Source organism: Anser cygnoides, chromosome 21 (assembly GCF_040182565.1).
Source record: "Anser cygnoides isolate HZ-2024a breed goose chromosome 21, Taihu_goose_T2T_genome, whole genome shotgun sequence".
NCBI lineage: Eukaryota > Metazoa > Chordata > Aves > Anseriformes > Anatidae > Anser > Anser cygnoides.
This window is the reverse complement of record NC_089893.1, coordinates 8,107,799-8,124,522: the sequence shown is the minus strand read 5'-3', so window position 1 is coordinate 8,124,522 and position 16,724 is coordinate 8,107,799. Positions and strand designations below refer to the sequence as shown.

At 45.7% G+C, this 16,724-nt stretch overlaps 1 protein-coding gene and 1 non-coding gene across 5 annotated transcripts in view; one reads left to right on the top strand and one right to left on the bottom strand.

Moving 5' to 3' along the window:
• ARHGAP32 (Rho GTPase activating protein 32) overlaps positions 1–16,724 on the bottom strand; it is a 262,161-nt gene that overhangs the window by 200,950 nt on the left and 44,487 nt on the right. The window contains exon 2 of one of the 4 annotated variants that reach the window (XM_066981262.1): positions 13,295–13,389. The exons of the other annotated variants lie outside the window; for them this stretch is intronic. Coding sequence (XP_066837363.1) covers positions 13,295–13,302 — 8 coding nt within the window. The 5' untranslated portion in view covers positions 13,303–13,389. The remainder of the gene's footprint in view (positions 1–13,294; positions 13,390–16,724) is intronic. 4 annotated transcript variants of the gene reach the window in all.
• On the top strand, positions 10,219–10,290 carry TRNAP-AGG (transfer RNA proline (anticodon AGG)). Its single transcript has one exon. It is a non-coding gene; the product is annotated as a tRNA-Pro (tRNA).

Genomic DNA, 16,724 nt, shown 5'->3' with positions numbered 1-16,724 from the left:
TTTGAAACTATGGTCTCCTGAACAGAGCTTGGAAGGATGCCACTATTTGAAGGGGGCGGGGAAAAAGCAGAACAAAACAAACAAACAAAAAAAGCCAAATAAAACAAACAAAAAAACAACCTACAAATTCAGCTAAATTCAGCTGAAAGAGCAAGAGGTGTTATTTCCTTTGCAACTTCCTACGTATGGGAAAGCGGAATTCTCCCTAAAGCCAACTCACTGGTGAGACTGACCTCTCTTTCTGCTTCACAAACTTGCTTTCATTATTTCCCAAAGAATTGCTGTTGGCATAAATCAAGTTCTTCGCCAATTAAAGAGTAGGAACCTAGCATAACTTGCTAAACACGGCATATGCTTGAAAACCACTCTACCTGTGCAACCCTGGGTCAAGGCTTAGACCCTGGTCTTTCGGGGTGACAGGAACAGGATTCCTCAAGACATTCAATGCAAGGTGTTTTGAGCATATCTTTGGTCTTTCAGTACCTATTTCATGCACGTGTGCTCAACAGGTGCAAAACTTCAGGTATGCTTCAGCTTTCAAATGAATTTTTAGCAAATGAGAAAAGAATATAGAAGATTCTAGTAGCTGGGTTCTTACCATCATTAAAAAGAAAAGCTTAGAAACAAATCTAACTTTTTTTTCCCCCAAGGAAAGTCAGCTCCAATAGTGCCTAGGCATCCCAGTCAGATCACACTCCGCAGTGCCAGCGGAAACATTCAAAACACAGAAGAATTTGCACAGAAAAGCTGGAAAAGAAACAAAAGGATGGGACATTAAATGACTTGTCTGAGCACACACAACCAACTACTGTGGGATTACAGTACAGGGCTCCTGACTCCCAGGTCTGCTTCCCAATCCCTTACAGTCCACGAAGGCTTAACAGTACAGATTTTTCTCTCTCAATAAAACAGGAAGAAAAACCACATTGGGCCAGAAAGGATCTGATCTCAATGCAGTTATCTGCACTTTTTGTTAAGCCAAAACAAGCCCTTTAAGGTCACTTCTGAAAACTAAACATAAAACAAGCAAGTATCAAGTAAAGTTTCTTCGTAGGAGACAATAGGACATGAAAGTCTACCTCAAACCTAACCCAACTTCAAATAGTCTAGCAGGACAGTACCTGATGCATCACCAGAGGAACACGTGGCCTTCTGCTGTAAGCCCAGGGCAGCCAAAGAGCAGATCCTTGTACTGACTGTACATCAACCACAGCTGCCTGGCACCAAGCCTCAGCCGACCTCTTTAAGTCCATCTTAAAGGGTGATAATGGCAAAAGAATCCGCCAGTAAATCAATACACCACCCCTTCGGTGTCAGGGTGGGAAGTTTGCTGGAGATGTGAGGCAGCTGTACTGCAAAATAGCTTTGGGAGGGGGAAAACAACAGGAGAGCTCGCTGCGTGCCTCCTGTGCCCAACAGCGGCACTCACCGCACATAGGGCACAAATCCCCTAGCGCCTGCAAACCCAGATGAGCTCCCAGGGGAACAGAAAAGGCACCAATAATTCGGAGTGGTTTGTTCGGCCTATTTGTGCAATCACACAGGTGAACAGTCAGGTGCAACGTCTGGGCTTTCTTTCACGGAGGCCCAGGCCATCACTTTTAAGTCTTACCAATCCACCCGTGGCTTTAAGATGTCTCAAGACTCAATTTCTGTAAGACGAAGGAGGAAAAAATTCACTATGTTCAAGTCACAGCTATAAAAAGAAACAAGAGTGCCAGACTCCTGGGTGACAACTGCCATGCAGCAGGAGGTGAATCATGCCCTGGCATAGGCAGGCTGTAATTTGGTGCACAGAAGTTATCATAATCAATATTTATAGATGAGTATTTTTATAAAAAGAATGTACATTTGCCACAATAACGATTTGGAGACTGCTCTTCAAATATAAATAAAAAGAGCTGGCTGAAAATTGTCCCTATCCCATCTCCCTGCTCCCCAGGATAAATGTACCTTAAAACCTGAGCGTGCAGATAGTTCACTGTAGGGAACTGAAAGGCTGGGCAACAAAATCTCAGAGCAGGAGTCATGTTCCTTTTGTGCTTGTTGTAGGACAAACTGAGGACACAAACTTAGAGAACCAAGTGCAATTAATTTACAATACTACTACAGAACTGGCTGGAAGCTCCTACCGAGCAAAGTGCTGCACCAACACAAAGACCGCCTCTGTTTCGGAGAGCTGCGTATCAAGAGTAATCACCAGAATATAACCACTGTCGCCAACAGCACTGTAAGCGAGAGGTGGCTGCTCAATCAGGGAAGCATTACGAAACTTGTTTATAAATATCTTTGGAAGATGTGCTGCACTGTTGTGCAACTGTTAAATGTGTTCATATTTCCAGCATGAAAACAAGCGCCGTGAAGAACTCCTGAGGGATGAATCTCTGGGAGGCAATGGATAAATTTCAAGTGCGCAAGTTTATTACTGGGATGTTTCTGACAATTTCATGCTGTAATGGCTGTTACAGTAAGCCATCACTGGTGCTAAAGCTGGTGCCTCTGCAAAGGCTCTCCAATCTGCAGCAACAGCAACATCCTGCTCTGTGCGTCTTGTGGTCTATTACCTGGAAAACACAGCAACACCTCACCAAAGGGTTTAAAAAAATAATTTTACAATAAACTTTCCAGAAATCAAGATATTCAAAAATAAAATTCAGGCCCTACTGACGCAGTTCACTGTTACACATGCAGTTAGTTTTCAGGCTTCTGATGCTCACTACAAGCTCTCCAGGTTTATGGATTTGCTTCAAAAATATAACCCAGGTTTACATTAAAAAGACCTGATATTTCCAAATCAAATCAAGCCCATTCCTGTAACTTAAAACACTGAGTAAAACTCAAAAACGTGTCTTTTACAGATCAAACAGGAGAACTCATGGCTGATTTGATTCACATTCTGGCGGTGCCAAACACCAGCGTTCCAGAAGCAGTAAACTGTGCATCCAATTACCGGGTGTGTAGTTCAAGGGACTGCATTTAAATGAAGATTATGAAAGTGAAAGGGACATTAAATGCCTTTTTGATTAGAAAAATGAGTGCTTGAAGTGACAAGTGTTCAGGGAAAAAGTGCTTCCCAGGTACAGGGGGAGGCACAGCAGGTCTCAGAGACGTGAGGCGAAGCTCGTCCCTAAACTCGGAGCAAGAAAAACTTCAGCAAGAAAAGTTGGGGCATGCCGAACACCGTAAGTTATGGAAAAAATGCAACCGGGCAGGTTCACTTAGCACAAAACCCGCACTGCTTTATGAGCCTTTCCATCCAAGCACCTTTTTCTCCCCCCCCCTTCTGCCATGAGCTGCCTCTCCCAGAGCACACCGGCCCACACACCGACCGCCTGTGACAGCGGCTGCGCTGCTGCCTCTTCCACGGCGCCCCTCCTCGTAACAGAGCAGAAACCTCGTGGCATTTCCAGGCTTCACCCAGCAGAAGCCTGCTCTCCATAAACAAATCGAAGTGAATTCGGCTTTACAGCTTCCACAGTCTGAAGCAGTACGGTCACTCGGAAGGATTTCAGCATCCCCAAGTGACCAGGCGTCTGCTTGGTGCAGCGCAGCACGAGACCTGATATTACCATGTTAATTCAAAACAAATGACATGCTTACCAAGCTAGCATGTTGAAACACCGTGTAGTAACATCGTAACTTACATTTGAAACATAGGATACAATTTTGAAAGGGCGAGGTCAGTTCTAAAAAAAGATAACTCTGTAAGGCCAACTAGGGGTAAAAATGAAGTTTCCACCTAACCCTTCAGGCAGAGGTTTTGCGGGAGCAGCAGCCATGTTCCTCAGCAATCTCAATTTCAGTGCCTGATACCAAATGTTTTTCCAATATATTGCTTCCAATGCAGAGAAAGCACAAAAGCATTTAATAAAAAGACGGTCAAATAAAAGCTACTTGGAATAATTTTACTAGCGGGAAGGGAAGGGATTGCGAATGATCCTGACCTGTGTTACCACAGAGCAGACATCCCCTGTAGATCTGGTGCTTTCGGTAATATAACCTGTCCATGGAGTGGACATCGTGACAGACGCTGCCAGGGCATCCAATATCATATCTGATACCACCTTGGAGAGTGAAAGAGAGTGCTTTAACCTGGAAGTCAATACAAAATGTTTATTCACTTTTTGGCTTTGGTGCCACACTCCACGCAGAGCACAGAAGCCCACTTGGGATCCCAGTGGAAGCTCGGCGTTCTGGGGGCTGCCAAGGAAGTCTTCTCCCTCAAACGCGTGCCAGGCAGTGCTTTTCTTCAGAAGAAGACACCCGAAGAAACGCACCGAGTTCTCTTCTAGCAAGCTGAAGCGAGGAACACGCAGACAGAGGGCCCTTTGTACAAGCAAGGTGCACAACTGCCCTCCTTTCTGAGCAGCATTCAGCACCGGAGCTCGCCCCGGGGGCCCAGGCTAACTGCGGATGAGGAGCCAGCCGCGGCGCAGCTCCTCCTGCCTCACGCTATTTCTGCCCCAGCTGAGTGACCTCCACCTCGTCCGCGAGCCGTGCCCCCAACACGTCAGGCTCAGATCGGATCCGAGCCACGAGCTGCTTCTCATCTGAGCACTGTGCTGCCTTATCTCTAGACACGAGAGCTGCTTTAACATCCCGTAAGCCGCAACCACTGGAGATTTTTATCTCCCAAGAGTCTCTCTAACCAGCGGACAATCTGGGTACTCCACCCCAGTGCGTTGGTGAAGTCCCTGCGATGTAGGGCTGCCAGCGCCGTCACCCCGTTTACTGATGCAAGGACACCGAGTGACCAGGACACCATGGCAATGACTGCTTGCAGTTCTCCAGCTCCCCCCCACAGAAACATTCTCTGCCTGCCTCCTGGGCAGCAGTGCTGCTCTCTTCCCACTCATTTGATCATTTTTAATCCCCGCTCGCAACCGAAAGGCATCTCTTACTGGAGAGGTGCGTTCTCATGTTCAAGAGAGGTTCATATAATTCTAGCTAACAAGTAATAACAGGAAAAAATGGGTCTTAATTACAAGCTAGGGCTTTGGGGTTGGTTTCGCACCTGAGAAGAGCTCAGGATCTGCTTTAAGTGGAATATATTAATTTCCTATGAATATTCCCATTCTTCAGATGTCACAGGACCAGTAGAGAAGCTTACGATGCAAATACGCTGTCGATAGGTACGCTGCAGAGCTCACCCTCACCAGGGGCATCCCACGAGACACACCACACACAGCCGACCAGGCGCAGAGGCAGCAGCAGCAAACTCCAGAGTCACGAAAACCGCCCGCGGCGGGCGGACACCCAAGTGCAGCGCTGGCTGCCGGCGAGGCAAGGCGGCTTGGCGGCGATCCATTCGGCCGGCACCAGTCTTCTGTCACCCGCAGAGCTGGCCAGATGCGAAGCCTCACCTTGAGGATGGCTTGGGAACAGAATAGCCAGTCATGAGGCAGAGGAAATTTAACATCCTCCGTATTTATCTCTATGGATAAAGCTGGAAAGAAAACTAGTAAAAGGAGGGGGGGAAAAAGGAAAAAAAAGGGGGAAAAGGGGAAGAAAAGAATAAAAACAGGAAAAAAAGGAAAAAGAGGTCCTGGAGCTTCTGTCTCATATCCTGTGGTACTTCTGATTTAGATACTTCTCATTTTTATATCTTTTTTTTTTTTTTAAGCCAGGGATCTCTTGTAAAGATGCAAGTACCTAATCGCCTCTAATTATCTTGCCAGATTTATTCTGTTAATTTTAGAAAGGGATAAGTTTCAACCCAAGCACGTTATGTTTCTGAGAAACTAGAAATACTTAATCAGTAACCATGAGATGAAATCTAAGTTTCTGAACATAAAGAAAAAGATTTCTACAGTTAAAGATGAAAAGAACAGCATTGCCTTGCAAGAGTTAAGTAGAATGGAGAAGTTATTGCTACCATGAAAACCAAAGAGGTCAAGTTTATATGCCAGACTTACTCATGTTCACAATGAAAGCAAAACCCATATTTGTTGTTGAAAGGGTTCCATTTTTCTTGCGGCTTCGTCCACTCATAATAAATATAAACCACAGAAGGGGGCTGGATTTTTTAAGAAAGGCATCCTATACAATTTATAAGCCAGAAATGTTCTCCTTAAAAATTTCTCCTGGGTGCATCACGATGCATGTAAGACAGACTTTAACAAATGCTACACATTTCCAAACCAGTTTCAGTAAAATTCCATACATTTTTGCTATTGTTGAGGATCACAACACCCCAACAGGAAAAAAAGTAAATGGGATGAAGGAATAAGGATAGGAACATTCTTACTGCAAAAATTCTTCAAGAATTTCCCAAAAAGGAGAAAATGTTGTTCTTCTCCCAATACTTCTTTACAGAGAAGACTCTGAGTATATACAACACACATCTTCAACCAGAAGCTTGAAATGTATTTTCTAAAACACAAGTTTCATTAACTACGAGCCAAGCAAAAAAATAAACCCAATAAAATTACACAGAAAAAATACACTGCATATTATTGAGAGATTGTAATTTCATTTTCATATGTGCCCTTGGAGTCGCAGGTTCTTGCATTATGTGGCCTCAGAGTATACAGACATATTATTTCAGTGTCTACAGAGTCCTCAGCAGTATATGTTCCCCCACTTTCTCCTTTGCATATAGTTCTACAAATTTGCAGCTAATCAAAAGAAATTTCTGGGATCTTAATTTGTGTTTTAGTGTTGGCCTACTTAAAATAAACCAACAAAACCAACACAACAAAATGAAAAACCACCACCACCACACAATCAGCAATCATAAGATATGCTTCTCCATTTCGAAAATGAGTAAAAGGAAAGAATCTCTCTGTTCCTCCCTGGATCAGATTGTTGAGGCAAAGACAAACAGGCTTACAGACTCTCTAGAGCTGTAAACAATTCAACCGGCCCAGTATAACGTAGGCAGCTGGGAAAAACAGAGGCAGCCTGCATCTAAAATAGATTTGGGGCAACATCAGACCACAGGTATAGCCATGGCACGCTGGGGTAGTGGTGGTGGGACGCTTCAATTTTGACTAAACTTCTGGACTTGTACCCAATTCGGTTTCATTGAATTCAGTTAAATTCTTTGTGTGTGACTTCCTGAACAAGCACTTATCTGCCGAATCCCATACTTCAGTCATTAAAGCCACAAACAGCAATTTGCAAAGGCAAGAGTGGGATTTTTCAGAGCCCTCAGTCACTCCCATCACACCAATCAACTTTTCCGGTGACCAGGGATGAATGGCTGATAACAAAACCTTGACAGATCACATGGAAGCAGCTGACTCTGAGCAAGTAAAGCCTCTGAGAAGAGGAACTGTGTGCATATCAGCAGGATGCACTGGGCATTTCTACAAAACCTACCCTAGGAACTAAGTTAGGATGGGCAACACGTAAGTTTCAATTCTGGAGAAACAACTAGCAGCTAGTCATCAGGTTTACTTGGACAGTTTTATTTCCACAAAAACAGAAAATATTTAAAAAATGAAGAACCTCAAGTATTTCTGAATTATTAGTCACGATATTATATTCTGAACACTAAATGCTGTATTTAAGCTCTTGGCAGAAATACACGGATCTCGCTCTGGCATCAGATTTCCACTGTCCTCAACCTTCCTTACTTTTTCCATAAGAACTGGCTTTCTTCATGCCAATGTATATATTCAGAATGACTGAAATAAAGAAATTCGGAGAGAACACAAAAGCTCAGAGCTGCATCGAGAATGACGCAGATCCCATCACCACGGAATTTCAGCTGGATAGCACAGCGGGCTCAACCGCGCCGCATCAGAACTATGCATGTCCAACAGACCGCATCCGCGGCGTGGGGCAAACTCGGCTTCACAGTGACGACCGGGGGCTCCCTATGCTTTTGAAAAGTCCAAACTGAGGTCTGCAGACAGATGATTTGCTGAGCTCTTCCCATTATCCTGAACTTCAGCGCAAAAGGAAAGCCTCTCTCTTCTCAAATAAGGCCAAACAGAACTAGCACTAAAAGCTTCCCAGGGGTCTGTTTGTAGACAGCGTTCCCAATGAAGTCAAGCATTGTGATGTTCCACCTACCCTGAAAAAACTTGGAAATTTAAGGAAAAAATGGACTGCAAAATGTACCACAAGTGAAGGAAGAGGTGATAATGAAGTTACATTCCTGACAAGGAAAGGACACGCTTTCACTCACAGCACAGAAAAGCACTCGTGCAGCACCCACGGTCATATTGCAGCTGTCTCCACCCTGTATGCTTTCTGCTGAAACTTCAGTGGTCTAACAAGTGCATTAATTACAATTTAAAATGAACCTGCACTTGAAGGAGGGGTAAGGAGGAAAAGAAAAAGAATATGATGTGGCAGGTACCCTTGGCAGCAGTCTTGGAGGACAGGCATTTACAATTACGTGATCATTTTAAGGAGGAGGCTTTCCTTCCTCTGAAGCATTTTTGTCCTCTGCACAGTGCAGCTTATCCGATGTGCTCAGCAGTTCTATTTATATAGATGTGACTCACCTTAGAACTGCCTCTGAGACAATGTACCTCTTCCACTTTCTATTAAATAAAATAATAGAGGAAAAACAGTGCAAATAAAATCCCTTTACAAAGTTCATCCTGAAACTTTGACAAGACTGTTCAAGTCTGACAAGCTGATGTGACGATATTCAAGGTTCAGAATGCTCAAACACTACGTGGGGGCCTCCATGCGACACTGCTGTATGCGTAGCACTGCAACAGCATCAGGAATAAGAAAATCCAAGATCTCATCTGCATGCAGGACATCATTTCAAAAGGTATCTATCTTCAAAGGCCAGAGAAGGTTTTTTTGTTTTGTTTTGTTTTTTTTTACTGTAATCCCTTAAGTGAATTGTTATGTTGCTTTTATTGTTATATTAAGGACTTTTTTTAAAAAAAACAAAAAACACAGCACAGTAAAAGAGCAGTGAAGCTTGGCTGGAAAGTTAGGTAGACATGTCCCTAGAGATCCCCTGTCTAAAGTCAGGGAAAAACAGGCTCTAATCTGCTCTCATACTCCACAGACTGCAGACGAGAAATGTTTTGCAGATGGTGTTCCTGAGGGGTGAAGGGGAAACCAACCTCTCCACATTCAGCCTTCCTACGGTGCCTAAAGGTAAAAAGGCATCAGAATTCTCTCACTTCAAACTCTACTTTTTTGCTCTTTAGCCCCCGGAACCCCAGCCACGTGCTTCCTCTCCCCAGCAGCCCGTCCCTTCCAGCCGAGCAGAAGGGTTCCAAGGCTGCAGCTACCCCGTCCCCAAAGGCCTTCGGTTCCCAACAGCTCTCACCTCATAAAAGCTCCTTAATTATACAGCAAAGAGCAAATTTTAATCTCTCTTCTCACCTGTCTAAGAGTCAGAACAGCCAGGCAGGCTCAGAGCCACCGCAATGGCCGTTCCAGTGAGGATGACCTACGCTTCTTGGGCGCACGGCCTTCCTTCGCCCGAGGAGGCCGCCCGCCAGCTCGGATTCAAGGCCCAGCACTGAAGCTGGGAGCCATAAAAGGCTCAGCGGCTTAGGACCCATGCACTGATTCATTTCCAATACCAGCAATAAGACTGACTCGATACACAACATCACTTTCCGCTAGGAAGCAGTAAGCAGCTCTGACAAAATACAGCAGAAAATTCTCTTATCCCATCCTCTGTCATGTCCCAGCTATTTCAGTTAATTGCAGATGATATCTACAGCAGTCTTTGTTTAAAATTACATACTGTCAACAGCGTGCTCGTAAAAAACCCTCCTTCTAATCAGAAAATAAGGTTTTGCTTTTTTTTCTTGTTTGTTTTAAAGCCCCGTACAAAAAGACCGATTTCTCCTTCACGCAGACCTAACGCCCCAACTGGCAGAACTTTAGAGCAACCACCTCCGCTCAGAAACGACCGAGTAGTTCTTCCCAAATTCCTCAGCTGCAAGTGATCAAATCTCCCAGACCGCTTACTCGTGAAAGCCGCTTCCCTCCCCAAACAGCACCCGTCGAGGCGGGCGGCGCGCAGGAGCAGGGTCCTCGCCCCGCCTGCCTGGGCAGGGAGCCGCTCACCTCAGGAGACCTTTCGGCTGCGGCAGAGCCTGGCGGGGATGGAGAGGCAGCAGAGCGATGCAGGCGAAAGGCCCAGCCGGCGTCAGCTTTCCGAGCGGGAGAGTTTCATCCCTCTGGTTAGCGAGGCGTGTGTCCCAGCCCGGCACCGCGCACTTCAGCCTCCACAGCCACCCGAGGGTCCTCTCCTGCCGCGGCGCCCCAAAGCCTGAGGGTGGTGGCTCGTTGGTCTAGGGGTATGATTCTCGCTTAGGGTGCGAGAGGTCCCGGGTTCAAATCCCGGACGAGCCCTTGTTTTAGACCAGGAAGGCCAACGGCATCCTGGCTGGCGTCAGGAACAGTGCAGCCAGCGGGGCCAGGGAGGTGCTCGTCCCCCTGTGCTCTGCTCTGGTGAGGCCGCACCTCGAGCGCTGGGTTCACTTTTGGGCCCCTCACTACAAGAAGGACATCGAGGGCCTGGACGATGTCCAGAGCAGGGCTGCGAAGCTGGTGAAGGGCCTGGGACACAAGCCCTACAGGGAGCGGCTGAGGGACCTGGGGGGGTTTGGTCTGGAGAAGAGGAGGCTCAGGGCAGAGCTCACTGCTCTCTACAATTACCTGAAAGGAAGCCGTGGGGAGCTGGGGGTCGGCCTCTTCTCACAAGTAACTAGTGATAGGACCAGAGGGCATGGCCTCAAGTTGCGCCAGGGGAGGTTCAGGTTGGAAATGAGGAGACATTTCTTCTCAGAAAGAGCAGTCAGGCACTGGGAGGTGGTCAGTGCCCAGGGAGGTGGTGGGGTCACCGTCCCTGGGGGTGTTCAAGGAAACGTTGGACCTGGCGCCTGGGGACAGGGTTTAGTGGGTGATATGGTTGGTAGGGGGGATGGTTGGACCAGATGATCTTGGAGGGCTTTTCCGACCTTAATGACTGCGATTCTGTGAACTGCTGTGAACGAAGTCAAACCCAGTTTGTCCACATGCAACCAGGAACTGAAGTGTCAGAACTCCTCAGGGAGGTCCAAGGCCAGAGAAAGCAGTTAGCACACGACACAGAGGTCCACTGGCAGTTAAGCACGTGCTGAAGTGCTTTTATGAAATAAGGGGCCAAGACAAACCTCCTGACAGAAGCCCCCCTTCTCCCGGTCTCTGCATGTCATGCTGCAAAGTACAGGTTTCTTGGAGGCTGAGACTCCACCAGCCTGCCCTGGAGGCCACCAAGATATGCTGTCCCAAGAGGGCAGCCACGTAGCAATGCCACCGGCAGCGAGCTCAGCCCCACGGTCACTGGGAAGTACTTATAACGGGGCGGCTGAATGCCTGAAGATCACCAAACAGTGCCATACGGATACAGAAGCAACACAGGCTTGCAGGAGTGGGAAGGAAAGGTTCTCCAGCAACTCTTTTATTCACACCCTTCTCAGGATGGAGCAGAATTAAAGCTATTAAGAAACCAGGATGGTCTCCAGCTACCCGCAGACCCGCTCACAGTACAAGGAAGACTGTTTGGGTATAAAAGCTGCACAGGATGACCCTGAAAATTTCCTCCTCAGGTGCAGAACTCATCCAAGTACGCCACACCTCACGCTCACTCTGACATCTCAAATGCCATCAATAATGTTCTCATGGCTTTTGGTTTCAATGGGCAAATCCTATGAATGGAAACTAAATCAGGGCAGAGTCAGCTAAAGGAAATTTTTGCCTTGCTGCTGCCTAATTAGATGATGCTGACTAATCCTCTACATTACTTCACAGTGAAAGGGACCCAGCAGGAGTATTAGGATGGGTTTTTAAAGAGCTAAAAGCCATGAATGATTTCTTTTTACACAGAGCATTTCTCTTGCACAAGTCGCTTCATCAAATGTTCTTTTCCAAGATTATATTCTCCACAAAACGTGTCTCTGTGGTCTACAGAGTTGGAAGGACAAAGAGCAGCACAAGAAAACAGAAGACAGAAGAGATGGAGATGAAAAAGCTGGACACAACCTACTACAAAACTTTTCTCACGGAAGTGACTACAATGAGAAACGACTTGCAGGACTGGCCTCTTGGCTTACTGTTAAATAAACAAGGAGCATCAAGGAGTATCTTCTCTTGCAAAAAAGCAGACATATAGCTAAAGGAAATAATGCAGGCCCTTGTCGAGGTCACTGAGAACTGCTCACGGCTTTACAGTCAAGCACATGCAAGCAGCCCTTGCAAAGCTCAACCCCACACTGGTCTAGTCCTGCTGGACTAAAAGAGCCTTATCACAGCTCACAATTTAAACCTAAGATGTCCTACCTTGCTTTCATTTCCTCTGAGATCCTGCTAAACCGCCGCTGCCAAATACACAGGTTAAAAATAAAAGGACCCTGGAATTTGAACTATTCAAGGACAAGAAACCATGATCAGTCTTTTTTGAAGCTTTAAGAGAATGATATCAACCATCTCGTTACGGTAACCGGTTCCTACGGCAAGAAAACTTCAGCTGCTCAAGCATTGTTGTTCTCCAACTGTAGCTTGATAAAGTTACGATCAGTTAGGCAACAGAACAGCCCTACAGGAAAGGCAGGGCAAAGAGCAATGGAAGCCCAACAGCAGGGGTCAGGGATCTGTAAGGTGGCACCTCTTCGAAACTAAGGCTCCGCAGCTATGTTGAGTATGTAAAGAGCTCTCCACTTCAGTGATGTCAGCCAAGGGGAAGCAAGTGCAATTTGTAGTTGATGCATGTTCTACAAAATTTGGCCAGGCTGCAGTAAAATAAGCTCAGTTCTCCAATGCTTTACCTCTCATGATGCAGATTTCCCAAAATCATTTAAAGATAAACAGCGCAGTTCATTTAACTTACAGCCTAACCTCTCCTGTGACTTGAGAGAGATCAAAATTTGCTAACTAATGCTGCAAATTTACAGAACCCTAGGAACATACTTAAGAGTCGTCTGAGAGAAATTACAGAAATTCAACCCTCTACAGTCAGGATGCACAAGGCCTCACACACCGTACCAGATTCACGTCAGCTGCAAGTTAAAGACCTACTGCTGCACAGGGTGTCTTCTTCGGGTTCCTCAATGTGCACCTTGAACTTTATTACTAAGTACTGCTTAGGAAAGAACAGTTTTCAAAGCACAGCTTTGTCCTTAAAATTAACAAACAGTTTTCTACGTAACAGAGCGGCTCCCAAAAGCTGCACAAGGTCAGATATGCCTCCCCACCTTCACGGTAAAGCCAGGTGAACAGAGCCGCCTACACACTTCACCGACTTGCCAACAGCTGATCCTCTGGGAGCAATAGGAGGGCTGCAGCACACTGAGGACAAATGTTAAAGTCTCAGGCTTACCTGAACATGGAGGCTGGTCTGATGATTACCGATGATCATGCAGAAACTGGAGTTAGTGACCGGGGGGAGACAGCTGGGTTTACAGAGCTCCCAGGCTTGTGCAAGGAAAAAATAAAAAAAATAAAAACACTTTCTACTTATACTGCAGATACGTTTCGTATGGAAACAAGACCAGTTTTTTTGATCTGGTACGTTTACTGGCAGACAAATTTCACCAGTACCTACTGCCATAAAGCTCCAAAAAAATGGAGATGCACACATATTCTTGCATCCAATTGAAATAACAACCAGTTCCCATAAAGGACAAACACGAGGAAGCGCGCAGGCGTTCATCAAGTCAGCACATATATGCAGATGATATGCTGCTGGAAATGATTTTTGCTCAAGGTCACTGGTGAAGTTGTTTCAATGTAATTAATTCCATAGTATGTCGAACCATTATTCCTATTACGTACAACAAGAAGCCGAGGACTACACATCACCTACAAACAAAAGCAATGCCTGCCTAATGGCGTGAATCGTGCTGGGAGAGGGTTAATGGGATCCTGCTGACTCCCGGAGGCAGCTCACTCCCCGTCCCCTCCGAACAGGGTGGCAAAGGAATGTCCTTGGGAAGTCGTTGGAACCCAAGGCGCAACTCCCGGTCAAAAATGAAAGGAATGAAGTTTAAAGGTAGCTATTTCTGTGGTAGTAAACAGGTGCCCTAAACGATACAGGCTAACAAAGGTTCCACATGATACTTATTTTTTTCAGTTGTAAAGATTTCTGAAGCAACCAATCAAACTGTTTTTAAAATATTTTAAATATCTTCAATACGTAGGTAATGGACTCGTCTCCACGAGGGGTAAGGGCCCACTTCTCTCTCAAGCATGTGTATTTCCCTTTGGTATTCAGGTGCTGTGACAAAATTCAGGAAGAATTTCAGCTGGGTTCGAATAAACAGATGGAGTGAAAAAAGATTTCTGACTCTAGTGTTAAAAACAGAAGACTCCGCAATTAAATGCATGTTTTCTTTCCTTTAGAAAGGGCACATCTCCCTTTACTGCCCAGAGAGCAGACTCACCGTGGCACACAAGAAAAAAACATGGAATAGCAGCAGCTAGGGAAGGATGCAACACCTCCGAATATATGTCAGGTCCAACCAAGCAGATTTAATGATTTTCAGTGCATTTTATTCCAAATGGCATGTGACCTATTTTAGGCCTCTCTCTGATTCGACTATAATTAACTGCAATTTGTACAGATTCCAATTTAATACATGAACTGACTTGATTAATAAGAAAAAAATAAAAGCAGGACAATTTCTAAAGTTAAAAAAAAATCCCAAACCCATTTTAAGCTAAAACATGAGACAAAAATACATTGTATATCAGGTCAATGTATTCTTCTCTGTCAAAGGAGCATCTTCCCACAGAACTCCGAGGTAAGCATGCAAGGTTCTTTAAAATGGTATCTCTAACTTCAGCACAAGGACAAAATGTGATTTTGTAGCCTGAAAAAACTGTTTCCCCTTTAATAAAAACGTGATTTTAAATTTGTTTCCTTAGCGTGAAGGCAGATTGTGTTGATATTCTAGAATTTGCTTTTGCTTTGCAATGCATCTTCAACCATTTTGCGGACGACTTTATAGGAACACATCCTAAGGAAGAGAACCATAAAGGAGAAACGAAAACAAAACCCAGTCAATTACCAAAACCCTACACAGGGCTACACAACCGCGCGGTTCTTTTCAGCTTCTCTCACCTCCAGAGGCTTTGGATGTGTTTCTCCCCATCTCCCCAAGCCCCCTGCACCCTCCCTCCCCTGCCCAGCCTCTGCCTCACCCTGGCGGTTTCCAGCACCTCCAGTTCTCCAGCACACCGGTCGCATTCTGCCTCGCTCTTCAGCCCGTGGCCTGCCCTGTTCCCACCCCGCTCAGAGCGGACCTGTTCTGCCCGGGCACGCAGACACGCTCTGCCCCGTGTCCCCGGGCACCAGCACACCTCTTGCCCCTTCGAGCAGGGCCTCCTGCAGCCCTCTGTCCCCCCACGCAGAAGCTCTCCACCCCAGTCTGCGAGACATGATTCAAACACGAATACTGCGATTATAAAGAACAACAACATTGCTCAGGATCCAGTAGGATCCCCACCCCGATGGGGCACGTTTTTAGCATCTCCCAGTCTGTTCTCTCCTGCTTCCTTACTCAAAGCTACAAAATCCAGACAAACACATTGCCAGCTTCCCCTTCCATCGCCATCCCCTAGTATCACAAAGTCCCAGGAGTGAAGATAAGTAGAAGAAAGTTCTGTTTCAGAGACTCAGGCAGGCATTCCTCTAAGAAATGGAGGAAAAAAAAAAATGACAAGATAACTTCTTACTTATGTATATCTATGCTTTCCTTTTATTCCACCCTCAGTCACCCATATCTATGCTTTCCTCTGTTCATGAAGGTGAGTTATCACAAAATCCCCTTTATAGTCAACACGACAAAGAAAAACAGAAGAAACCGACAAGGACTTTAATTAGAACTCGGCACACTGTACGTTTCCAAGTGGATAAATGTTTGTCCCACACCTCCGATCTGTTACTTCAATGACGGTTCTGTGCTTCGTGTCCTTCCTTTGTCAGGAAGTTTTCTATCTCTGGTAACTTTTTAAAGAGAGTGACAGTAGTTGAAGGAGTAAAGAATGAGCACATGAAATCCTTTCAAAAGAAAGGCAAAGCAAAACCACCTTCCTGTGCCCTGATCTGTACCAGCACCCGCATAAAACCACCTGCGGGATTGCACTCCAGCACATCCCTCCAATGAAGACGGCCACATCTGCTTCAAAATTCAGTGTCAGACTTCTGCCAAAGGTTTTCCTGACTAATACTGCAAAGCCTGGCAGGGAACCGAGCTGCAATGACTTCAAATGGAAAGCCAGTCTGATAGCTTCGCAGTGCCGTCTGGCAAGCCAAAGAAGAGGCTAAGGATGGAAAGAGGGTTACAAATGGAATGAAGCAGCAGTAAGTTGAGGCAACATTCAAATAGGGAAGATACGATAAAAACAGAAGAACACCATTCTGACGTAACAGACTTGAGATAAAATAACTTCAGGTTGACAAAGCAGAAATAGCTGCTGATAATGTAAATACAGAGGTAGGAGTACTTGCAAGTACGAACTTTCCCTGCATAGCTGTCATTCCTCCAGCCCAGGCAACCTTTTTGCCTCCCTGCAATTTCAACTGCACCCATTTTGCATGTAGCTTCCAAGAAAATTCTGTCGTAACAGAATAGTTTTATTCATAGGAAAGTGAATTCCCAGCATCACAGAGAATGAATAGCAAAGGTATGTGCAACTTCCAGCTTGCAGGGTGCAAGAGATGGGCTTTGAATCCATTCCAGCATTTAAACTAGCAGGGGGAATAAAAAAAGGCAACATCCAGCCAAACTAATCACGGAGCTAAGGAG